At 53.7% G+C, this 25,224-nt stretch overlaps 1 protein-coding gene, 1 long non-coding RNA gene and 1 pseudogene across 6 annotated transcripts; 1 reads left to right on the top strand and 2 right to left on the bottom strand.

The window, feature by feature from the left end:
• Nucleotides 1-2,573, bottom strand: CENPBD1 (CENPB DNA-binding domain containing 1). Its single transcript, XM_032323485.1, has one exon. It carries the CDS (start codon nucleotides 2,149-2,151, stop codon nucleotides 523-525), a length of 1,629 nt encoding a protein of 542 aa, XP_032179376.1. The 5' UTR covers nucleotides 2,152-2,573; the 3' UTR covers nucleotides 1-522.
• Nucleotides 2,574-3,088: 515 nt separating this feature from the next.
• On the top strand, nucleotides 3,089-23,249 carry LOC116578898. 5 transcript variants are annotated; one of them, XR_004281083.1, is made up of 13 exons: nucleotides 3,090-3,433; nucleotides 4,625-4,840; nucleotides 5,572-6,192; nucleotides 9,524-9,587; nucleotides 11,014-11,155; nucleotides 12,255-12,435; nucleotides 13,582-13,717; nucleotides 13,908-14,044; nucleotides 14,206-16,199; nucleotides 17,087-17,212; nucleotides 17,410-17,481; nucleotides 22,647-22,835; nucleotides 22,958-23,249. It is a non-coding gene; the product is annotated as an uncharacterized LOC116578898 (long non-coding RNA). The 5 variants fall into 5 exon arrangements; XR_004281079.1 differs by having other exon boundaries at nucleotides 3,089-3,433; nucleotides 17,087-17,481; nucleotides 21,758-22,835; XR_004281082.1 differs by having other exon boundaries at nucleotides 3,089-3,433; nucleotides 17,087-17,481.
• Nucleotides 8,315-9,533, bottom strand: LOC116578897 (annotated as a pseudogene).
• Nucleotides 23,250-25,224: the final 1,975 nt, after the last annotated feature.

The raw sequence follows: 25,224 nt of genomic DNA on the forward strand, positions 1-25,224 counted from the left end.
GATCCCAGGACCCTGAGATCATGACGTGAGCCAAAGGCAGAGGCCCAACCCACTGAGTCACCCAGGTGCCCCGTTTGTTGATTCTTATGTATCCTCGGAGGCATGGATCTAATTTTACGTTTTCCTAAATGATTAACCAGTTGTCTAGCACCATTAAAAAAAAAGTTCTGGGCTTTCTCTCTTATTCCACAGGTCTGACTCCTGCCTGATTTAATCGCAGAAGTTTATAGTTTGCTTTCATGTGCAGAAGGGCTAGTCTCCTCCTTCCGTTATTCTCTTTTTAAAGAAACATTTTCCTGGGTATTCTTGCATGCAATCATCCTAAAGTACATATTTGAATGAAATTTTAATGACAAAATTTGATATTGTCAAGGGTCAAAATGAAAGCATCAGGAACAGAGCTTCCGGGGATGTAAGGCATCTTAGAAGTCGAGAGGTGTGGCTGGGCCTCATCCCCTGGGGTCACCCTGTTACTGCCAGCTTTCTTCTGATGAGTACGTGGTTGCACCACGGAGAAAGGACCTAAGAGAGCTGCTCTGAGTGCTGCTGCTTCTCCCTGTACAGTTCCCTGTAGCAGTTAATTGCCTCACTGACTGCTCTTGAGACTTGCAGTTTCCACTTGTCACCAGGGCTGTTATTGGCAAGGACTCGCAAGCCTGCCTCGAAATGTGAGAAGGCTGTGGATAGCTCTCCTGCGGTTAGCTGGCGCAGGGCGGGTGCGGCCTCTTCACTCTCCTCCTCTGCTGAGGTCTCCTGCCCCAGCTGCATCAGCTCCTCGTTTGAGAGATCGTCCTCGTGGGACCTCAGCAACCGGTCCACATCGGCTTCTACAACCTCTTCAAAAGCCATGTTCCTGGCCAGGGTCACAATGTTCTGTTGAAGCTGTGCAATGTTATCTGTTTGGGAAACACTCTGGAACTGAACACACTCGGGCCAAATCTTCTTCCACACACTGTTCATTGTTGCCCGTCTGAGCCCCTCCCAAGCCACTGCAATGTTATCTACAGCATCCATGATGCTGTAGTTTCTCCAAAACTCCCTGATCATGGCTGTGTCCTCTCCGTCTGTTGCTTCTAGGATGTGCTCAAAAGTTCTTCTCACGTAATGAGCTTTGAAGATAGAAGTTATGCCTTGACCCATGGGCTGGACTAAGTCGGCGGTTCTGTCATGAAGATATTCGACTCTCACGTTATCAGACAGATCACCCAGATTTGCCGGGTGGCACGGTGCATTATCTAGGATGAGCAACGCTTTGTTGGTGAGATGATTTTGGGCACAGTATTTTTCTATGGCAGGGCAAAAGAAGTATGTGAACCATTCCTGAAAGATGGTCCTGGTTGCCCATGCCTTTTTGTTTGAGCGCCAAATCACAGGCAGATTGGGCTTAGAGTACCCTTTCAGAGCCTTGGGATTTTCCAAGTGGTACACCAGTAAGGGCTTCAGTTTAAAGTCCCCAGCTGCATTGCCACCAAGCAGCAGCATCAAGCGGTCTTTGGAAGATTTAAAGCCTGACTCGGCTTTGTCTTCCACAGAGATAAACGTTCCTTCAGGCATTCTCTTCCAGTAAAGCCCTGTCTCATCGACATTAAAAACTTGCTGAGGGCTGTACTCACCTCCTTCGATGATGCTTCTCAGCACTTCTGCATACGCGTCCTTGTGTCCCAGCGCTGTGCTGCTCACCGCGAAGTGGGGCAAACTGTGGCGCTCCTTGAATCTCACAAACCACCCTTTGCTCGCACTGAACTTCTCTGCTGGAGACCTTCCGCCTCTTTCACGCTGCAGGTCATCAAACAAACTCTTGGCCTTCTCCTGAATGACAGTGACACTCAGGGGCACGTTTCGCTGGCTCTGGTCTTCAAGCCACACGTGCAGCAGGCGCTCCATGGTCTCCATGAGGGCACTTCGGTGGCGAGTCAACCGGGAGGCTCTCGAGGGAGTAGCTACCTGTGAATTCGCTTTGATTTTCTCTTTATTATCTCGGATTGTAGCCACGGTAGAAACAGCGAGGCCTAAGGCCTTTGCGATCTGGCTGAGCTTTTCACCTACTTCAAATCGTCGTAAGACTTCCAATTTTAGGTCCAGGGTAATTGCCTTCCGTTCCCTTTTGGCATGTGGGATGCCCGCTGCATTCAGGGGCCTTTTCCCAGGCATCTTTGCCTCCAAAATGCAGTGAAATCACAGCAGTCTCGCGGGCCAGTGGGCTCGTGGCCACTCTATGCTCCGCGGCTAAACCTGGGAGAAGAAATGTGCTGCCAAGAGGCGCAGGCAGGAGCCGTGACAAGGTCCGCAAGGGCCGGCCGGGGCCGCTGTCGCAGACACCGGCTGGCTCCCGCTCCACCGGCAGGCAGGCGGCGTGGGCCGGCGGTGTCGGGGCGTCCACTCAGCGGGTAGCCGCTCTGCAGGAACACGAGAGCCGGCGGGTCCCGTGACCCGAAAACAAGTCGGTGAAGGGGGCTAGTGCGGCCCAGCACAGCCCGAGTCGGAGCCCTCGTCCGGGACGCGCAGCAGCGGCCGGGGACGCGGGCCCGAGCGGGGCTGTTCTCTGCGCGGCCGTGAGCCGCGGCCTCCGGAGGACCCGGGAAGTCTGTGTCCTGGGAGGCGCCCGGCCGAAAATCAGTCGGCAGTCCCAGCAACCGGCCCGCGAGCGGGTCGCCGAGCTTTCTGCGCGCCACCGCCTGGGTGGGACAAGACAGCGCGCGCGCTCCGGTCCCTGAAGAGTCACGTGATAGCGCCCGCACGCGCGGAGAGGTCCCGCGCCGGCGCCAGTTCCTTACTGCGCACGCGCGAGGCCTTCGGCGCGCGGGGACCGGCTCGGGGGCGGGGCGCTGCTGTGCGCCGGGGCGCGCCCGGGCGACGCGAGGTCGGGGGCGGGGACTGCCTCACAGGCTGGGGGCCGCGGTGGCTCGAGACGCTGCAGCACGGCGAGGCACGGGCGGGAGGGCCCTCGGAACAGCCTAGCAGGTGAGCAGGGGGGTTCTACCGCCGGTGTCCGGCGGCGGGGGCGGGGCGGGGGCGGGTCGGCGCTCAGCGCCGCGGTGACGCCATCCCGCTGCGCCGGTCGTCCCGGGGTAGGGGCCGCGGTGACGCCATCCGGCTGAGCCGGCCGCCGGCTGGGGGTTGGGGTGGGTGAGGGCCGCGGTGACGGCGTCCGCCTGCGCCGGCCGTGCCGGAGTTAGGGGCCGGGGGAACCGGGGAGTGGGCTCAGCGGCCGCGACCCCGGCGGCCTCCGCGGGCGGCCCCCTTGTGAGTGTAAAAGTCCGTCTTACGCTGGAGAGAAGGTGTAAGGCTGGATGGAACTGGCCAGGGGCTTTCCTCCCCGTGCGGTTCAGGTCGGCCCTGCTCCGGCGCCTCCGCCTCCGCCTCCGCCTCCCGGGACTCCGAGCGTGGGCCTTTCCCGGGCCCAGAGACGAGGAGTAGAATGCCGTGTTTTAAGGTGGTTCTAGTTCGTTCGTTCTTTTTAAGATTTATTTATCATAGGGGCGCCTTGGGGGGAGTTCGTTGGTGAAGCGTCTGCCTTCGGGTCGGGTCATGATCCCGAGATCCTGGGATCGAGCCCCGCGTCCGGCTCCCGGCTTGGCGGGGAGCCTGCTTCTCCCTCTCTCGCTGCGCCTGCTGTATCTCAAATGAATAAATAAAATGTTTTTAAAAAATATTTATTTATTTGACAGAGAGAGAGATCACACGCAGGCAGAGAGGCAGGCAGAGAGAGGAGGAAGCAGGCGCCCCGCCGAGCAGAGAGCCCGATGCGGGGCTCGATCCCAGGACCCTGAGATGATGACCTGAGCCACCCAGGCGCCCCTAAATAAAATATTTTTTAAAAAGATTTAGAGAGAGCAAGGGCGGGGGGAGGCAGGGGACAGAATCTTCAAGGAGATGCCCCGCTGAGCGAGGAGGTTGAGGCAGGTCCCTCTCAGGACCCGTAAGATCATGACCTGAGCCGAAACCGAGAGTGGGTGGCTCTGCCGCTGAGCCACAGGTGCCGGCGTTCTGTTTCTGTATTGATTGATGCAGCCCGGGGGCAGCGGTCCCGTTGACTTGATTTTTTTTCTAATGCACAAACACGGAGTTTCTGAGTTTTGATCCAAGAAAAATATCGTGGCTGTCAGACAGTGGTGAAAGAGGAAGAGGATTTCATGGATTCATTTTCTGTCCTGGCTTCGGTAGTGAACGTTTCCCTTTCATCCCTATTCATTCTGGAGGTAGTGTGAGTCAGTTCTGTTTCTAGAAATATCAGTGACAACAGAGCCTTTTACTTTTGGCATCTCAGCATTGCAGAGGGCTGTTCTGGTTCACGCCGTGGAAGTCAGTAGCTGATGTACCCCACAGGTGTGTCTCTAGTCACTGAACTTCTGTGGACCTCATGGAAGTTTTAGTTATGAAGCAGCTTGGATGATCTTGGCGTTTTTTTTTTTTTTAAAGATTTTATTTATTTGACAGAGAGAGATCACAGATAGGTAGAAAGGCTGGCAGAGAGAGAGAGAGAGAGGGAAGCAGGCTCCCTGCTGAGCAGAGAGCCCGATATGGGACTCGATCCCAGGACTCTGAGATCATGACCTGAGCCGAAGGCAGCGGCTTAACCCACTGAGCCACCCAGGTGCCCCGATCTTGGCGTTTTTTTCCACAGACTGAGTCATTCATCTGTTGAGCATCAACGAGCTGGCGACATCATGGTCTACAGGACCGGCAAGCGTCCTGCCGCGTGGCTGCTCTGCCTTATTTGTAGACTGAAGAGGGTGTGCCAAAGCTGGAGACGCAGTCGCGATCTGCTGTGTAGTTAGAAGAGGAGCCCTAGCATTAACACTCCTCAAGGGAAGCTTATGTTCCGGAGGCTTCCAAGCAGGTATTTTCTCGTTGGCGATCTTGCTGTCCTATCCCTGCTGTTCCAGAGGAGAACCAGACAAAAGCGGGTCCCATGGCGTTTTAGGTGGTTAAATGAGGTGTGAAGGGAAGGGAAGTAGGAAATGAAGAGAAGGGAATAGAGACGGGTGAATGCCGTGTTATTTGGGGTGGACCATGACCTGAGCTGAAGTCAGACACAACTGACTGAGACCCCCAGGGCCTTCCCCATCTGAATTTTATTTATTTCTTTTTTAAATTTTTGTTATTTTTCCATCTGAATTTTAAAAGACCCAGATGTTACCATATGGTTTCACGCGTGCGGAAGGTGGGGAATGGTGTGGACCACAGGGGAAGGAGGGAAAACCGGACGGGAGGAAATCAGAGAGGGAGACAGACCGCGAGGGACTCGAGTCTGGGAAACAAACTGAACATTAGAGAAGGGAGGGGAGTGGGGGGACGGGGTGACCGGGGGATGGGCATTAAGGAGGGCACCTGTTGTGATGAGCACTGGGTATTTCACGCAGCTAAGGAATCGTTGAACACTACGTGAGAAACTTAGGATGTGCTGTATGCTGGCTAACAGGACATAATAAGTACATAAAGAAAAGCCTCCGATAAGAGATAGCCGCAGGAATGCTGGCTTTTCGCGGAGGTTCTGCTTTTCCTGGGTGGTCTGCTGAGCTGCTGCTTCTGCTGTGCTCCCATGGACCACGCAGATGCCTTCCCCACCAGGACCGGCTTTGACTTCACCCACACAGAGGTCCCGTGGTGGACTGTGAGGATGGCATATTTGGTTGATGTCTTTCACAATGTCTGAAGAAGGAAATTACAGTTCGATGAAGGACCCTCTCCTGTCGCACCGTAGAATGTGTTCTCTTCTCCCACGGAGGTGTTCCTGGGGATGACAAGGATTTCTGCAGTCTGGCTGTTTTGGGGGCCGATGTTGCCATGGGACTTTTCAGTGGCTGGATTCTGGGAAGGAAGTCACCTGGAAGCACGTTGTGCGGTGGTCCCTGGCAAGAGGTCTGGCGAGGGGAGTTTACAGTCTGTTTATCCCTGTGGTGTGTGCACGTGTGTGTGCTCTGCAGGGTCTAAACCTGAGAAGCCCCAGCCTTGGGGTATGGACGAGACACCCTTGGACTTCTTCCGGGAACTGGGAGCACCCTCATGGCCACTTTCGTCCCAGGTGCATGGCCCTTTCACACCACGGCCCGACTTCCTCGTTCCTTGGCTGTGACGTGTAGTCCTGCCCTGTCGCCCCCAAGCAGGACAGACCCGTGACTGTCGATTCCGGGCTCTGTGCGGGCTGGCAGCACCTTCTGCTTCTCCTCTGGGGTGCTGAGCATGGGTGAAGTGAGTGTAAACCTCGGGAGGAGCAGAGGGCTTGGTCCACCTTTGCCTGTTACCCTAAACACCACACTGTTAAGATCAGGAATCCTATGTGATGGTGTTTGTAGGAAACCATGGTTTCCCACCAGGCACTATGGTTCAGGTCTTTGTTGTCTGTCCACATGTCTGTTCTCAGAGAGGCCCTTGCTCCCTCCAGGGGAGGGGAATGGTAGCTGCCTCTCCTGTCTCCCAAGGCCTGCCTCCTGCTGGAGAGGAGGGGTGAGGCAGGGGTCCTCCTCTGTCTGTGTTCTGGACAGATGCCGGAGTTCCCTTGAGGTCCGGCATGGCTGACAGTGACATGCTTGTTCTGAGGCACAGGCCGGAGGACTGAAGGGTGGGGTGTTCCCTCCCTGGCTTGCCTCATGCAGTCCTGTGCTCAGTCCCTCTGGTGCACAGTGGTGGCAAGCTCTCCCCGGGCTCTGACCACGTGCCCTTTCCCGTGTACTTGGAGGAACTGTTGTGTGGGCTGGGAAAGTCCAGCCTGGAGTGGGGGGCTTGCTGCACTGTCTCCTGGCCCTCTGCCTCCTCCAGAGTTGTGGTCTCACAGCATGTCCCGGAAGCAAGGAAACTTCCGCACAACCGCCCCTGAGCCCTTGATGCATCTCCACACCCATGATCTGGAGCAGATAGCCTTTTGTGAAGGGCTTATTTGGGAATGAGAAGCTACAGTTTCCTGAAACTTAAGCAGCAATCTTTGATTTAAAATAGCTTTGCTGTTTTACCTAATTAAAATATATTTCATGTCTGTGACAAAAAATATTTGGGAGATAAATAAAAGTATAAAGGAGGAGCATCCTGCACTAAGCGAGCGTGAGCTTTTGTTGTGACCCTCCTTGCCTGTTTTATCCCCTGCGCCCCTGGCCTCCCCAGGTTGAGCTGAACACCCAGATGGTAGTGTGCTGTGTTGGAGAGGTTAAGACGGGTCACCGGGGAGTGATCCAGGCAGAAAGAGACTGGAGCCTGAGGGGGGCTGTGAGGATGACCCCAGCTCTTGTCTCATGAGTGTGACGGTTGTTGGGGTCTTACCGCCTGGGGAGTTTGTGTCAGAAGAGAAGCTGAGCTGTTGGGTTTCTTTGAGGACCTTCTTTAGCGAGTATTAGGCTGTACAGTGGGACCATTGAGCTTTGTGGGGCAGTCATGAGATGCCGGAGCTGGGAACACGTCCTCATCACACAACCCTGAGTCTTTACTTACTTTCCAGAAAGAGCTGTGTTGTAATGGTCTGAGATGCTTTTGAGAGCAAATGAATAGCAAAATGAAACGGGGCACGCCCCTGAACTATGTCTTTAAAGAGCTTCCCAGAAGGGCATGTCTGCTTGTAGATGGCTGGGGGTAGCTTGTGGGCCTTTGGGACTGAATTTTCCTTCTCCCTGGCACTGTTTTCTTGTGGTGGCTGCCATTGGGCGGATGGAAGGTTTCTGAATCCGCTCTGGATGTAACATGGCACCGTACTTAGTGTAAGACTGTTTGCATGCCTTTGGGATTTTTAAAAAATACATATTTATTTGAGAGAGAGAGATGGAGAGAGGGAGGGGGAGTGAGCATGAGCCAGGGCAAGGGGCAGACTCCTTGCCAAGTAGGAAGCCCAGTGCAGGGCTTGATCCCAGGACTGTGAGATCATGACCTGAGCCGTCCACAGAGGCGTCACCGACTGAGCCGCCCAGGCGCCTCTGGCCTTTGGATTTTTAAGGCAGTATGCAGTCTTAAGGCCTGGACATACCAGGTTCCCATTCCTCCTCCTGAATTGGTTTCTGTGTATCAAAATGGAAATAGGTTCATATTGCTGGCTGAAAGCGTTCCTGTTATTAGGAGAATGACACCCGACACCCGTTGTCTGCCGAATGCAGGCCATGACAGAGCTGTGCTCTGTGCCTGTGGGCTGTGACTGAGCATGGGGGCCAGTGGTTAGCTGCTCAGTGCCCTGTGTGTCACCTCTGCTGTCACATGGACAGACGGTTTGTGCCCGTCATTCCTGCCCCTGGGAAGGCATCTGAGGTGAGGGGCAGGTTCAGGGGTGAACGTTCCTGCAGTAGGGTGTTTTTTGTTTTTGCTTTTTAATTTTTTAATTTTAATTTTAATTTTTTTTTCAGTTCAAGTTTAATAGAAACAAAAGAAGATCAAAAGTGTTGCCCTGCTACTGTACATCACAGTTGGCCTGCCCTGTAACACAGTTCAGGCTGTTCTCTGCAGAGGAAGAAAGGCTGGTCTCCCCAGTCCCTGCAGGAAAGGCCTGTCCTGTCCCATACCACATCTGCACAAAGTCTAAAGTCTTGTGTTTTAAGCATAACAATAGTACAAAAGAGATATCGTTTTCATGGCCACCCACTGCAGCCCAGCCATAAAATGGCCCGGTGCTCACTTTTGCTTAGAGAAATATTCTCTGCTCTTTTGGACATCAGGCTTGATGGTATCACTGCCAGGCTTCCAGCCAGCTGGGCACACATCCCCATGCCTGTCGGTAAACTGGAAGGCCTGAACCAGTCGCAGAGTCTCATCCACAGAGCGGCCAGCGGGTAGGTCATTTACAGTGATCTGCCTAAGGATGCCTTTATCATCAATGATAAAGAGGCCCCTGAACGAGATGCCTTCATCAGGCTTTACGACTCCATAGTCCTGAGCAATGGTACGCTTGGGGTCTGATACCAAGCGAATGTTCATGGGTCCCAGTCCTCCTTGTTTTTGGGTGTGTTGATCCATGCCAGGTGACAGAAATGAGAATCCACAGAAGCACCAATCACTTGACAGTAGAGTTTCTTTCTTTCTTTTTTTTTTAAAGATTTTATTTATTTATTTAAAGATTTTATTTATTTATTTGACAGACAGAAATCACAAGCAGGCAGAGAGGCAGGCAGAGAGTGAGGAAGAAGCAGGCTCCCCGCTGAGCAGGGAGCCTGATGTGGGGCTCGATCCCAGGACCCTGGGACCATGACCTGAGCTGAAGGCAGAGGCTTAACCCACTGAGCCACCCAGGCGCCCCGACAATAGAGTTTCTTAAATTCTTCTGCGCTGTCACTGAAAGCAGTGATCTCCGTGGGACACATAAAGGTGAAGTCAAGAGGGTAAAAGAAAAACACAACGTGTTTTCCTTTGTAGTCAGATAGGCTGAGGTCTTTGAACTGGCCATCTGGCACAACAGCCGTGGCTTTGAAGTTGGGGGCGGGATGCCCAATTTTGGCATTTCCCGAAGACATCTTGCTATTGGCTGCTCTATGAACAAAAACGCTAAAGACAAGGCAGGAAGAAGACGCCTGTTTTTGCTTTTTTAATGTAAAGTATAGTTTTCTGTTTTTTTCAGAAGAATGCATCTCCTGGTTTCACTACGGAACAGCAGCCTGTGTGGTGTTTTAGTGCTTTGGCAGGTATCTGTAGCCGGATTCCAAGATGGGCACTGTCCCAGTGTAGGACTCGTCACTGTGATTTGGTTTGTCAAGTGACATGTGAGAACCACGAGCCAAGATTGAGAACACCATCAGGACAAGAAGGAAGGGGCGGAGGCAAAATAGAGTGGTTGTTGGAGCTTGTCCTTCATGCCAAACCAGAGCCTCTGGCTTGGGGGCCGTGACAGAGGCTAGACTCCAGCTCTGTTGAAGGGGGCGGAGCTCGGAGGAGGCCACGGCTGCTCTCGCTTCTCCGGTCCCACGGCAGTTTGTATGTCCAGCATTGGCGGTGCTGACACCTGGGAGCGAGCCTGGAGACTGCTTACCGGGAGCTGGCGCTGAAGCCCAGCGGCGAGGGTCTCTGCCGCCGAGAAGGGCGGGTGAGTGGCAGGGGCTCCCGTCTGGGGCCTCTGGTTCAGAGCTCAGAACAGCTCCGTGCCTGACGGGCTGTGGAGCTCACTTCCTTTAAGCATGTACTACAGGCATCTGCTGGTTCAGTGTGTAGTCAACATTAACTCTGTTTTTATCGAGGAAGGCATTGGCTGGGGAAGCACTTAGCAAGGCAGTGTTAAAGACACACTATGACAGGCTGGGTAGGGCTCCGCCGAGAGGAGGCTGTGCAGAGTCTGGTGGGGGTCATCCTCCCAACCCCACAGGCCAGTTCCAGGTGAGACTGGGCACACAGACATGTGTGGGCTGAGAGCCTCAGGACAGGGGGAGGGCTGCATGCTGTGTCTAGGCTCGGGCCTGTTTGTTTTTGTTTTTAAGATTATTTATTTGAGGGGCGCCTGGGTGGCTCAGTTGGTTAAGCAGCTGCCTTCGGCTCAGGTCATGATCCCAGCGTCCTGGGATCGAGTCCCGCATCGGGCTCCTTGCTCCGCAGGGAGCCTGTTTCTCCCTCTGCCTCTGCCTTCCACTCTGTCTGCCTGTGCTTGCTCTCACTCTCTCTCTCTCTGACAAATAAATAAATAAAATCTTTAAAAAAAAAAAAAAAGATTATTTATTTGAGGGGCGCCTGGGTGGCTTGGTCAGATAAGTGTCTGCCTTCGTCCCAGGTCATGATCTGGGGTCCTGGCTTAGAACTGTATCGGGCTCCCTGCACCCGCTGCTCCCCCTGCTTGTGCGCTCTCTCTCTCTCCCTCCTCTTTCTCTGTCAAAATAAATAAAATCTTTAGAAAAAAAAAAAAGCTTAGAAAACGATTATTTGAGAGAGAGAGGAGGGCACGAGTTGGGGGAAGGGCAGAGGGAGAGAGGGGAAGGGAAAGCTGACTCCCTGTTGACTGCAGGGGCTCCTGGCCTGATGGGGCTGACTTGGGGCTTACTCCCAGGACCCCGAGATCACAACCTTAGCTGAAGTCAGCTGCTTTACTGAGCCACCTAGGTGACCCCAGGCTTTGCTCCTTTGTAGAGGAAACTGCTCCCTTGTACAGCAGAACCAGACGTCAGAGCATTCTGCTCCTCACCGCCTTTCTCCCAAGGAAACTAAAGAATGGTTTTCTTGGATCTTCCAGCTCTTTCGTGCAAAGCCTGGTGCCGCCCGCCTTCTCCTAGTGAGTATCCTCCTCTGTGTTGTGAGGAAGGTCCTAATGGGGGCTGGGTGTGGCAGGTCCTGAGGGGGCCTCATCCGTGCTGGGGAGACAACTGCCCAGGGCCTTGAGGAACAGTGTGGACGTGCGATTTTTGGATGTAGTTGGTTGTGAAGAGGCCAAGTTGGAGATTATGGAGTTTGTGAATGTCCTGGAGAATCCCAAGCAGTATCAGGACTTAGGAGCCAAAATTCCAGAGGAACTGATTTCAGAAAATGTGCTGGTGCTCTGAGTGCCAAGTCAAAGCCGGAGCTCAATATGGTTCGGTGTGCACAGATGCGGGACCACTTAGCTTTTGGTAGAGAGTGTGTATTTTATCAGTCACGGGAAGTAGCATCTGCAAGGCCAGAATGGTCTGAATGAAACCACAGGGAGTTCACATTTTTGAACCGTGAGACTGTAGTGTCCTGCGAACAGTATAAACCCTTGTGAGAGTTGTGTTTGGGTTCACTGAATGCACAAGCGTGTCCCTTTATTGGCCTTTTCCAGGCCGGCCCTTCCTCCCAGTTTGGTTCCAGTGGCAGAAATCTTTTGTTAAATGCCCTGCATAAACATGTTCTCTACAAAAACAAAAACAAAACAAACAAAAAACCAAACACATGTTATTTACAGATTTGTTCCTCTAAATGAAGTGAGAACTTAGAAGCAAAGCAAGCTGAGTGTATTTTCTGTATTTTTATGACTTTTTTTTTACTTTTAGAAATTTCTCACTCAGTTTGACTTTTTTTAAAAAGCTATTTGCCTCTATTGCTTTATTATCCAAAGCTGACTACTTAGTTTTTAAAGAAGCAACCTTTTTTTTACTTCTGTTTTATTAGGTTACATAACGTTAAGTAACATCGTTACATTAGCAAGTACAATGTGCATAAAAAGGGTTGGGATCGCTCCTGATGTGCTGTGCGTGGAGGTGTGGTATGGGTGTGGGTCTGGTCTTTGCATAGAGGAGATGGGGCCATGGTGAGTCTGGCTGTGGGTCTTTCTCCTGCTGCCTTTTGGTGTTATGGACCCTTGGGATCCCTGATAAACTAGGAGTCCTTTTCCCAGAAGGATTTTCATCTTACAGGAAATCAACCCACAGATCCGTCCCTTGTGCCTGGGCTGTGGACCAAGCAAAGAGCTCCTGGAGTCGACGACGCTTAGCACATAGCCCGTTGCAGGAGCTCTGGCTTTCTTCAGCTCCTCCCCATAGGGTGGTTGCCTCCGGACAGTTTGTTCTGAAGAACAGCAACAAATTCTGGACCATGGTGAGCCCGGGGACTAGAGGGTGGGCTGTTGCATTTCTGGTCTGTAGTCTGGGACGTGTCCACTGGCAAGCACGTGTGTGCAACAAAGGTGTAGGTCGTGCCCCTGGCCCGGCTGCTGTTCACCTTGGCTCTGCGGGGGATGGCTTGGCTTTCCCTTTCAAGATGTCTGGCCGCTTGTGTGTACTGTGGAGAGTGGGTGGGGCAGGCAGGTCACCCAGAGTGCGCTAACCCAAGCTGGGCTCTGTCCCTGTGTGTGGGGCTGAGGGTGTTGGCGCCCACATGGCTTTTCAGCTCCTCCTGGGTGTGAAGTTGGATGGCTTCCTAAAATGACCTACAGTAGATGTGGGCACACGTGCCTCCTTGTCTAGAAGAATTGGCTATGCATGTGGTCACACGACAGACAGAGATGGACCCATGCAGACTCTGAATCCCTCATCCGTGTTTGTGGGGACGTGGGGTCCAACACCGTGTTGTGGGTTTGAGTTCTGGGACTCTCTTTCCCCTACCTTTTCATGAGTATTTTGTCTTGGTTCTAAAAGACTAAAGGTTATGGTCTCCTTTGAGGTGATGAGATGCTAACCTGCACCCTTGACTAGAAATGGAGCAGTAGAAGCTCCCTGCTTTAAATCTCTTTTCAATTTCCAGGCATGATGATAATCCGTAAAGGGAACACTGAGGTGTGTTACCAGAGTGCAAATTGATGATTTTAAACCTTAAGTCAGGGGCACCTGGGGGGCTCAGTCAGTTAAGCGGCTGCCTTTGGCTCAGGTCATGATCTCAGGGTCCCAGGATCGAGCCCGGCATCGGGCTCCCTGCTCATTGGGGAGTCTGCTTCTCCTCTCCCTCTGCCAGCTGCTCCCCCTGCTTGTCCTCTCTCTCTTGCTGTCTCTCTTTCTGTCAAATAAATAAAATCTTTAAAAAAAAGCAGTACCTTAAGTCAGCGCTGGAGAAGGCAGGTCACAGACAGGAAGACACAGTGTTGTGTCCGTGGTTGGGCTGGGCAGCGGCTTAAGTGCCTGAGTCAGCATTTCTGCGGTTGAGACCAGCCAGTGGTGAAGCTGTGCAGACAGGCTGTGGCCTCCGATGTAAGGGGCTGGGCTCTTGTTCTTCCTGGTGGGAGTGAGAAACAGTGTCACTCTTTTGTAGAGCACTTGGACAGTAACTTAAAATACACATTGAGACGCTTTGATCCAGCAAGCCTTGTGCCTAGGAACTATCGTGAAGAAATGACCTGCTTAGCCGGATGGGCTTTCATGTATCCGCAGTGTTTGAACTTTTTATGGTAAGCATGGGTTAATTTTCTAAGCAGAAGATATTGAAAGGAAAATCCCAGACTCTGAGTGGTGCATCATCTTGTGGGATTCTTGGTAGTGACGCCTAGAAGTCACCTGTTGCATGTGTATGCAGAAATGAGACTTTCTTTGGGTTCCGTCTGTTCCCTTGAAGAACCAGGCATCACCTTTCTGTTTTAGGGAGCAGTGTTTGTGAGTCTTCTTGGTACTGGCAGAACGCTTCTTGACAGAGTGACTGCGGGGGAGGCCAGTGTGCCCTTCATCACCGTGAATGGGTCAGAGTTCCTGGAAATGTTGGTTGGCATGGGCCAGCGAGGGTAGGTGGATGTGTTTTGTGTGGCCCTGGCAGTGAGCACAGAGCTTGCCACAGATACTGGATCGGGGTGGGGGTCCAGACGAGGGACTTGGGTTAGCACACACCCATACTTGTTTTCATACAAGCAGCAAAACCAGTTCTCTATGTGGATTCCTATTTCAGGTTCGTAACATGTTTGCAGTGGCTCGAAAAAAACGCTCCTTGTCTTACTTATTGATGAGATTGATGCCATTGGCGGAAAGCAAGGCCAGGGGCACCGTGGAGCCCGGAATGAGCAGGAGAACACACTGAACCAGATGCTTGTGGAGATGGACAGTGAACAGATGCCAGTGACAGCCGCTGAGACCAGGTCTGTGCCGTCAGCACCGCCAGGCCCTCCTCCAGCCTTTTGTTCCTATAAACTCCCTGGGTGAGAATCCTTGATGGTTCAGTTTTTAGAAGGCTGCTTCCCAGCAGAGTTAGTGGAGAAAGCTGTGTTAGATCAACACTGGCCCCAGGAGTCAGCGATAGGATGAGGGGCCCATGTACCCTGCCTGTGCCCCACCAGCAGGAGGGGTTAGCAGGGGTGCGGTGGCGGAAGTCCTGTTGGGGAGGTGGACCGGCCAGATGGGGGCTCCCCTGCCCCTCCTCTCCTAGGCCTTGGTGCCCACAGGGTGGTGCGGTTGGAGCATGTGTTGCTTCCTGTCTCAGCCTCTCCTGTTGTCTTCCTGGACTCAGAATCGCATGCGTGGGCAGGCCTGCCTTGTCCCAAAATCTCTCTCCTGGTTAAGACTTTTCCACAGAGTGGTTCCAGCCAAGTGTGTCTGGGAGCTTGTCAGGCGTGCTGAAGCTTCACTGGAAACGTCTGAGTGTTGATGCTACTTTTCAAATTGGGAGAAGCTCTCAGGGGGCCGGTGGCAAGTTTTGATCTTCACTTTGGGGTTGCCGGGAGTTCCCTGGGTTTGGGGATTCACTAGGAGGACACTCAGAACCTCAGGTGTGCTCATATCCATGACTGTGACTGATGACAGACCCAGAACGAGATCTGTGCAGGGAACGCTGTGGAAAAGGAGGTCGGCCGTAGCCTCCCTGAGGATGGCGCGAGAGGTGCTGATCTCCCTTTGTGGAGCGTGACGACACACTCAGTTGTTGTTGCGGTTGCCCAAGATTTTCACTCTGTACCCAGTTTGTCCCACCATCCCGCAGATGCACAGCACACACTACTGTCTGCACCAGCCGTCTAGGCGTGGACAGCCCCTCCCAAACCTCAGGTCCCAGAGTGTGCGGAGGGCTGCCTTGGAAGCTGACCCTGAGAGGATGAACTGTTAGACCTGCTGTGTTATTTTCTTTTTGCACAGACCAAAACATTTCCAGAATCTTCCATTATACTTAGTGTCCAGCAGTGGTTCTAATTTGATGATGATTCTGTTCTGATATCTCAGAGGACTGATGGGAGGGACCATTCAGGGGGAGAGTGGGTTGGGGCACCAGCACCTGTTCTCAGCAGCCTGACCTGCCCCGGAGTAGGCCAGCTCCTTGTAAGTCCAGCAGGGCCGGGCGGATGGAGACCTCGGCAGGTGGCTGGGGCACTGACACAGCGGAGGGTCTCCTCCCTCCCTGGGTGGGGGGTAACAGGTGGCATCAGGCTGTCAGGAACCAGTGATGAGTCATGGTGGGGGTCCACACCCTGAGACCAGGACATGGAGATCCCTGTTAGCTGAGGAGGGTCTGGTTACTCTTTGACAGCTGTGTCTCAGCCAGAGCAGTGGGGGCTGCCAGTACCACAGCCACGGGTGTGCTGCTGGGTGCCTGCCTGTGAAGGCTCAGAGCGAGAGGCTCTCAGAGCCAGCCCTGGGCATGAGCACGTGCTCTGGTAAGCAGCCTCTGCTGGCAGTGTGGAGGAAGCAGAGGGAGAGCCAGCGAAGGGCCACTCAGGGTGGCCAGTGGACCTGGCAGGACAGGCATCTGTGTGGAAGAGCACCTGCTCTCAGGACCCGAGGGAAGAGGAGTGCTGTCCTCGTGGACGCCGCCTGAGCGCTCTTCTTGGGCTCACTTGCTTCTCCTGTCCAGGGTTTGCATCTCCACGAGCACTGTGGTGCTGGCTGGCCCCAGCTGCCCTGCCATCCTCCAACCGGCCCTGACGCAGCCTGGCCTGTCTGACCGCCTGATGCGTGTCGGTGAGTATGCCGGTCACTTGCTATTCAGGGTTGGGTCTTCACGTCCTTGGGTTAAAAGTCAGGTTAGATCATTACCTTTGTGTTTGGAGGCAGTTTCCTTTTTTTTTTTTTTTGAAGATTGATTTATTTATTTGACAGACAGAGATCAGAAGTAGGCGGAGAGGCAGGCAGAGAGAGAGGAGGAAGCAGGCTCCCTGCTGAGCAGAGAGCCTGATGCAGGGCTCGATCCCAAGACCCTGAGATCATGACCTGAGCCGAAGGCAGAGGCTTTAACCCACTGAGCCACCCAGGCGCCTCACGGAGGCAGTTTCCTTATCAGGCTCCTGCGGCAATTAATGTTAACATTCAGAGATAGTGGAGGCTCACGGATGCCCTTGGTTGCTGCCAGTTCCTGAGTCCTGGCGATCTACTTTTGGGAGTAACACATGTGGTGGGGCCTGCAGACACATCCATACAGGTGGGAGTGGTCCGGCAGACTCATACTCTTCAGCTCTTATCTTGGCGTGGTGTGGTAGGAATGGCTAGAAGAGAAGGGCTCACCCTCGTCTCTTCCTCCGACGGTTGGCTCTTTCCATCTGTGAGAAAGCGTCCGTCCTGTGTGGACTCCCCTGCTGCCCAGGGCAGTCCTCGTCTTGTTCACTGTTGGGTCCCGGCCCTGGGATCGGGTTTGGTGTTGGTCAGAGGCAGCAGTCAGAGGGTGTTTACTGCATTCAGGAGCTTAGTGTATGTGAGCTTTGGGATATCTGTGTCCTTGCTGCCTCGTTGAATGATTGAGTGTGAAGCACGGGCACAGCAGGGAGGCTGCCTGGAGCCCCAGGCTGTCCTGCCGAGTTTGCAGTGTGGCTGCAGGTGACTCCGCCGTGTCTGTGGGTCTCTCTCGGCGCTAGGCGCCCCTGACGTCAGAGACGGGTCCTCCGTCTTCAGAGTTCACCTGTGCCCGCTGAAGCTGGACAAGAGCCTCCAGAAGGACACGCTAGCGGGAAAGCTCCTGGTGCTCGTGTGGCGCTTCCCGGGTAAGTGCTGGCCAGACTGGGGCTCTTGCCTGTGGGGCGGGCGTTAGGGGTGGTGGGATTGGTGCGTGCTTTGTGCTTGTGCTGTTTGGTCCTGGCAGGTGTCCATCTTTGTAGAACTTTGAATCTGTTGAGACAAATCAGAGTCCTTAGAGATGATGAGCCCCAAAGCTAAGATTTGTGCCTATTTGAATTTCTAGCTCGATTCTCTTCAGACTTGGTAACTTTTTGCTGCAGAGGCCCAACTGATGTCTGAAGACAGACCCACTGAAGTGAGCTGTGCTCTTTCCTCTTTGTCCTTAAGACCCAAGATCCTGTGGTAGGAAACTCCTTTCCCTCCCAGGGTGGTTTAAGCACTGGGACTCGAGGGCTTTTCTACGGGGCTTCCCTCCCTGGTTTTTCCCTACTCAGCAGCCCGTTGCCAGTCTCATGATGACTGTGACGCATTGTTGGCCACTGCTCCTGCCTCCCAGGGACGTTGTGCTGCGGAGCCTTGTCTCCTGCCACCATGCTGCTGTCTCCCCAGTGTCCTGCCCACTGCGGGGCGAGGGCCGAGGTCAGGTCACATGTGGGTGATGAGTGAGGCATTCTCACCCAATCTGGCTGGTACACAAAGGACCTGGTCTGTTTCCGGCCAAGAATGTGCATTTTGCTCTGTTTCTGTGTGACACCCGCGTCCACTTGCACACCAAAGTTAAGAAACTGGAGTCGGCCTTCTAGACTCTGTTCTTCCCAGATGAGCATTAGAGGCTGCCCATTGGCTGGGATGACTTGGCGGGATGACTGGAACTGCCCTCATGGGGAACTGCCTCACAGGGTCCTGAGGAGGCCACCTCGTGGAGCTCTCTCCTCTCTCTGCTGATCACATGACCCCGCTGTCCCTGAGAGGCCGTCGAAGCCTTTTGGAGGTGGGCATCGCAAGGTAGTCCTCACACACAGAAGGGGACATGGGGGATTCTTGGAGTCAACTCTGGACACCTTCTCCGGAGCCAGAGAACCAAGTGGTAACTGCAGCGCTCTGATGGGCCTTGTACTGTTGAGCCCGCCTCTCCACCTGTGCGGCAGGCCCTCGTGTGGCCGATCCAGGCATTTTAAACCTGGTGTTCCTTGGGAACCTGATGGTAAAGTTCCCTTCTGCCATCTCTGCTCATTCTTTGCGCCATAATATAGTAAAGTGAAAGAAAAAAGGTCATTTTAAAACTTGGCTAATGAATTATCAAAAAATACAGAATATGCAAAGAAACAGTAAGTGTGGTTCATTCATGGGGAAAAATGGACAGAAACCATCCCCGAGGTAGCACAGACATTCGGCTTACTAGGACAGAGTCTTAAATGTGCGTCCCCAAAGAGCCCAGGGGGACCAGAAGAACTGTTTATCTCGACAAAGAGAATGTTAGTAAAGAAACAGAAATGACCAAAAGTAACCAGACACAAGTTCTGGAGCAGAAAGGTACTGTGATGGAAATGAAGTTCACGCGAGGGGCCCCGTGGCAGATGTGAGCAGGAGAAGAAAAACTCAGCGAACTTGGAGATTGGTCTAATGACATTACCCAGTCTGAGGAGCAGAAAGAAGAGAGCAGAAAATGAGCTGAATCTAGGCCCACATGGGGCGTCCGAGGTACAGCAGCCCCGGAGGGAGGAGAGAGAGGAGAAGGGCAGAGAGAAGATAGGAAGAGGTGGTGCTTCAGCACATCCCAGACTGGGTAAAAGACACGAATCTACATTTCCAAGAAGGGCAGTGAGTTTCAGGTAGGGACTAACTCCGAGATCGGCCCAGAGACGCAGTATGTTCTCACTGCTAAAGCCAAAGAAAGGGAGACTCTTGAATCCAGGAAGAGAGAAAGGACGTGGTGTACAAAGGGTCTTCAGTGAGACTAACAACCCATGGCTCGTTAGAAACTCCGAGGCCCAGAACACAGTAGGGTGACGAGTTTGAGGTCCCTGAAAGAAAACGCTGTTAGCAGAGTTCTGGATCTGGCAAAGCTGCCCTTGAGGAATGAAGGGGAGATGAAGACCTTCCCAGATACTGAAAAGATAAGGTGGTTCCTTATGTTTAGGCAGGGAGCTAAAGACCATCTTCCGCTGAAATGAAAGGGTGCTAGCCCGGAACTTGAGGCCACACAAAGAGGAACGTTGGTGCAGGTAAAATACAAAAGGAATATAGGGAGATTCGAAGGCCAGCATCACTGCATTTTTGGTGTGTAACTCCTGTTTTTCTCTATGCAATTTTTAAGACAAATGTGTAAAACGGTAATACATTTTCTGTTAACAGGTCTGTAAAGCAGAAAGTTGTCATCTTTGATGGTGATGCTGTAGGGGTGTGCAGGGAAGGAAAACGGTCACAGAAGCAGAGCATTTGTGTAGTTAACTAAAGCCGGAAATGGAAAAGCAGATCTTACAATTCACACAGAACTGCAAGAGGCCTGAATAGCCAGAACAGTCCCATAAATGGAGACTGAGCTGGGGGGGTCTCCCATGTTCCTATTTCAGAACTTGCCAGAAAGGTCAATGAAAAAAACATGACGTAAGGTTAGACCTAGACTAGTAGAATAAAATCCAAGAACACAGTTTGCAGATATAAGCTTGTACATCTTTATTGAGTTGATTTTTGTCAAGGGCCTGGAGACCATTCAGTAGGGGTAAGGACAGTGGCTTCAGCAGAAAGTACTGGGACAGCGAGATGTCCACATACAAAAGAACGAAAATGGACCCTTGCACTTCTTGAGTTAGCTCAGAATGGGTGAAAGACCTGAATTTAAGAGCTTGAATTATGATGTGGTTTCAAGAGATGATGGGAGACCACATCTTAATGACTTAGTCTTGGCAGTGGTTCCTTCAGTGTGGCACCAAAAGCACACGCAGCAGGTGAAAAAATAAATGAGACTTAGCCAAATTAAGATCTCTGGTGTATCAAAGGACACTGTTCAGTGAATAAAAAGGCAGTGTGTAGAATGGAAGAAAATATTTGAAAATCCTGTGTCTGATAAGTCGGGGTCTAGAATCCAGAATATAGAACCCAGTTTAAAGATGGGCAAAAGGTTAGAATATACATTTTTCTGGAGAAGATATGCAAATGACCAAAAAGTATGTGAAAAAACGCTGAGTGTTATTTATTAGGAAAATGCAACTCAAAACCACAATGAACTAGGACTTCACACCCAGCAGGATGGCTGTAGAAGTTAGAGGGGTTGGCAGGGACACGCAGACACATGACCCCTAATACGTTGCTGGTGGACCTGTGAAACAGGCTGTAGACATCTGTTTGTCCTTCAGAAAGTAAAATACAGAGTTGCCGTATGACCCGGCAGTTCTAGTCATCGGTGTCTACCCAAGAGAACTGAAAACGTGGCCACGTGAAGACTTGTACATGAATGTTCACGGCTAAATGTCCATTGATACAAGAATGGATAGCCAAAATGTGTGTATGTATCACGGAATATTATTCAGCCATAAAAATGACGTATGGATACCCCCCTGGGTCCTTGTGTCCTGGAGCAGTGCTCTGTCTGGGCCACCGAGAGGGTCTTTGGTCTTGAGCTGGGGAGCCTTTGAGCTCTGGTCTTTGGCTCACGCTGGGGCCCCAGCTTTGCTTTAGCACACAGGAGCTGCGGACAGTTTTCCAAACCAGAATTTGGGACTTGGGAATCTGGCAGCAGCTTTCATGCTGTGTCTAGAGCTCCATTTGGAATCTCAGAGAGATGAGGGCTCCAGGGCAGCGGGTCCGGCCCTGGTTTGGATGCTGACTGCATATGGGAGGAGGGGGTTCCCTAGGGTCTTCCTTCCAGAGACAGTTCTCTGAAGGTGGGTGGGTGCAGGTGTGTGTGGTTCCTCCCAGCAACACCTGCCTGGCCTCCCGGCTTCCACTCAGCAGCTCCGGGAGCTGCAGTCCGTGGGTTCGGGGCTTTGGAGTGCCTTCCTGGGGATGAGGATCAGGGCGCTGTCCTGGGGGCCAGTGGCTGCCCTTTGCGGTCAGCCTCATGGGTCTGAGAACCACGGACAGGTCGGCGGTGCTGCAGTGTCTTGAGTTCCTTAGTGAAGTGCAGCGTGTGTAGACAAGCGTGGAGTGTCTGGTAGCCCAGGAAGTCTCCACGGCTTCTGGAGGCTTGGCCCCACCATGCTGCTGAGCTGACCAGTCGTGAAGCTGGGCCCAGTGGGAGTTTATGCCTTTTCTGTGGACTGATAACTGCTTATAAGCTAGGGCTTAGGAGGCATTGGTCTCCATGCTTCTGGGTCACTTAGCAAGCCAGAGAAGAGAGCTAATCACATGGGCTGAGAACAGGCCTCCTGAAGCTGTGTGCTATGTGCAGAGTGTGGGCAGTGGGACACCGTCTGCACCCTGGGGGAGGTGGGGTTTCTGCAGTGTGGAGGGCCGCACAGGGTCTGGCGGGGCCTGGGAGTCTGTAGCGGACGGGCTGTGGGTCTGCACTGGCTGAGCAGAGGCTCTGACCGGTTCCCAGCACTCCATCAGTGGAGGCTGGGGATTTGGCACCACATCCTGGCTGTCCCTTTTTCCTCTGCCTCTCACTGGCCTGGGAATCCGATATTTAGGCCTCGAGAAGAAGACGCAGGTGTGCGGCCCAGTGAGAGGGTGACCGTGGCCTCCCCTGAGGGCAGACACTTGGCACTGGGCTGATTCCTGAATCCTGTGGACCCCGTGCTGGAGGTCATTGTGGGTGTTTACCTTCCCCAGGTGACTGTGTGTGGCCTCTGGTCATGAGGGCGCAGTATGTTCACAGCGGCCGCCCTTTTACTTTTCAAGGACTGTAGAATTGGGTTCAAAAGATTGTTCAGGGACGGGCACCAGTAAGGAGCAGGGTGTTGGCTCCCCGTGGGATCTGGACGGCAGACTCCTTGATACCCCAGAGATCTGATGTTAAACTCGGCTCACTTCTAAGCTTTGGACCCAAAAGGTGGGCTCTACGAGAACTTCCTAAGACTGATAGGATGGAGGTGGTTTCCATGCTAATCTTTGGGGTGACTCCACCCAGACCCACCAAATCCTGGGCGGAGACCAGGGGTATGTCTCCTCCTCCCATGCCCTTGTGGCCAGTGGTCATAGTAGGGCCAATTGGTCTGGGATGCTTCAGAGGTGGGACCTGGAAGGGGCAGGAGCTCTGCATGGGGAGTAGAGGCTGGGACCACAGGCCTGTGTCTTCCAGGCGTCCGTCATCCCCCCCGGCGCAGAGGGCTCAGCTGTGCCCAGTGCTTGCCCAGGGAGCAGTATCTGTCCACACGGGAGCAGCCCTTTGACCTCATGTGCATGATGCTGGGGGCAGGGTGGCTGAGCAGCTGTGTTTTGGGTGGCTCACCCAGGGGCCCAGGATGACTTGAGGAAAGTCACCCAGAGCGCCTCTGCCCAGGTAAAGGGCAGCCACCTTCGTTGGGGGCTCTGCATGGCTGAGCCCCTCCAGGCTCCCCCCCACCTCCTTGTTTCCAGATTGTGTGCTTCGGAGGAGCGAAGAGCTGGGACAGGTGTACTGTGACCTCTCCCGACGAGGCGAGATGCTGGTAGGGAAGCCGTATGGCGAGGCCACGGGCCAGCTCATTGCTGAGCAGGTGGGGCACCTGTGACGCCAGTGAGCGGGACCTGGACCTGCTGACCCGGTGCCGAGAGCAGCTGGAGTGGGTGAGTGAGGCGGGTCCTGGCCTGGGGCTCTCCCGTCCTCCTGGGATGTTGGGCTTGGGGTTTGCCTTGGCAGTACCCGCTGTTCTGGGAGCAGCTCTGTGACGGGCAACTGTGATTTCTAGGTGGGCAGGTGCTGCTGGAGGAGGTGGTGCTGGGCGAGGCGGACACGGTGGTGCTGCTGGGTCCCGGCCCTCTGCGGAGAACCGGCCTCTGTGAGCAGTCTGTGGACGGCACCAAGGCAGCGGCAGCCTGCAGGAGGACGTCTCCCTTCCCTAGGGGCTGAAGGGCTGGAGCCGGCGGCGTGAGGAGGGCAGTGCAGAGTGCTGCCTCCAGGAGGGCCCAGCCTAGTGACCTTGGCTGTGAAAGCAGCTGCCCAAATGTCTGGAAAACAAATTAAAACATGGTAACAGCAAATGGCTGTTTTAGATGCCGGTCCCCAGTCCACGGGGCAAGCAGTGTGGCTGTAAGTCCCCTGCCCCCTGGGGAGCCAAGGGTGTGTGTCTTCCTGGTGGGGTTTTGAGTTTAGACCTTCAGGGGCCTCCCACAAAGGGAGGGGGTGGTGGGTGGGTTTGGTGGGGATGGCTGCCTCATGGGCAAGTGTGAACGCTGGTCTCTTTAACTGCCCCAAGGAGAGGAGGTTTTGGCTGAGTTCAGAAATTCTGAAGGTTCAGTGAAGTGGCGGAATAAAGAAAAGGGAGATCTAAGTCAGTGCCCAAGAGAAAGTGTTAGGTTTTTGGAACAGCTGTTTGGGTTGGTGGAAGGCCTGTCAGTGGTTCTGGAGGAAACTCCACACTTTGCCCAAGTGTGTGGTTGGGGAAGGGTAATGGAGCCATGGGGTCCCGAACCCTCGCACACCCGGCACCTGGGTGCTGCTCTGAGCACGAGGGAGGCACCTTCTTAGGCAAAGCAGCCCCTGTTGCCAGGGTAGGTGGCTTTACCGACAAGGGTGTGTCTGGATTTAATTCCCTTCTTCAGCAAGCCGTGTTCCCTGCTACCCCCTTTAGTTAGAATCACAGAAGGGGCTCTGGACTGAGCTGGGACCCCCTTGGTTGTATGTGGAGAGCCCTGTTGTTGCTGCCCCTGGTAACCTCTTCCTAGTGTTGTGCAGCTGCCCCACAAAAGAAAGCAGGTCCTGGGTTGGGAGGTCTTGCCCTCTGCTGCCGTGGATCGTCTGGTTGATCTTGGAGCCTGGCCAGAGCCCAGCCCGGGTGGCGGGGGTCAGGACTGGCCTAGGGCTCGGACAACGTCCTGCTTTTCTCCATGCAGCCTGCCTCCCAGAGGCATCAGAAGCTTGGCCGTAGAGGGCGGTTAGCCCTCAGGTGCGGGGTATGTGTATGTCCGGGACCCCTGGTGTGCAGGGCCTCCTGGAGATGGCGGGTGTCCCTACTTGCTGCCCCATAGGACCTCTGCTCTCTGCTTCGCCAAGACCAGACGCTGGCATTTGCTTTAAAATTCCCAAATCGTTTGTTAGGTCGGACTAAAAAGTAGCATTTCCAGCTCGGGACAAGCACTTCTAAGTTTTGTTGTTTGTAAAACATGCCACTATTGAATTTCTTACATCCCCAGAGCCCATTCTGTAATGAAGTGTTCAGTAAACTCTGCCTTCCTTAGCTGAGCTGCTGGGGGACCTGCCGGGGTCCTGTCTGGGGCTCCCTCTGACGGAGGGGAGGGTGCTCTGTGCTGTCCAGAGCCTGGGGACCTGTTCATTTTGAGGCTTGCTGCAGCCCCTCTCTGGGGTTGAGGGCCTGCTCTCAGCCCACCTGGGTGCTTCCCATCTCCAACCCCTGCTGTCTCCTGCCTTGGATGCCCTCATGCTCTCCTCTCCTGAGTCTCCTTAGCACTTCCCTTCACCCGTTTGGGCCACCAGGGCTCACGTGATGCAGGCCCAGGGATGGACACCTGGCCTGGAATCTTCCATGATGAGGGAGCCGTAGGCTTTCCTCTGGAGAGCCCCAATGGGAGGAACTGCCTGGCCTGGGGCCCAGGGCCTGTTCTCTGGGCCCCTTGTTTCACGTGTAATCCAAAGGATTGGGGTTTTGGCCTCACTCTTGGCCCTCTCCTCAAGACCTTATCTCTGGGCTCTGGGTCTGGAGCTTCCTGGGACCCTGCCTGGGGAGGGAAGATTTGCCGGAGTGCACCTTGGGCCTTTCCGGGCCTGGCTGGGGTGGGGGGTGAGGGGCAGGATCTTCAATTGCTAAAGCCTAGAAATCCAGGACGCTTGTTCCTGAGACATGGCCCAAATAAGCAGCACAGAGGAACCCCCAGTGGCTTCAGCTGGAGGAGACCAGAGCAGAAGTTCTGCTCCTTGAGCAGCCAGCCCCACCCCCGCCCCCCAGAACTCACTCCTGAGCTCTGGGGTCACCTGGAAAAGAGAAGAGGCTGTGCTTGG

This window comes from Mustela erminea, chromosome 19 (genome assembly GCF_009829155.1).
Source record: "Mustela erminea isolate mMusErm1 chromosome 19, mMusErm1.Pri, whole genome shotgun sequence".
Taxonomy (NCBI): domain Eukaryota; kingdom Metazoa; phylum Chordata; class Mammalia; order Carnivora; family Mustelidae; genus Mustela; species Mustela erminea.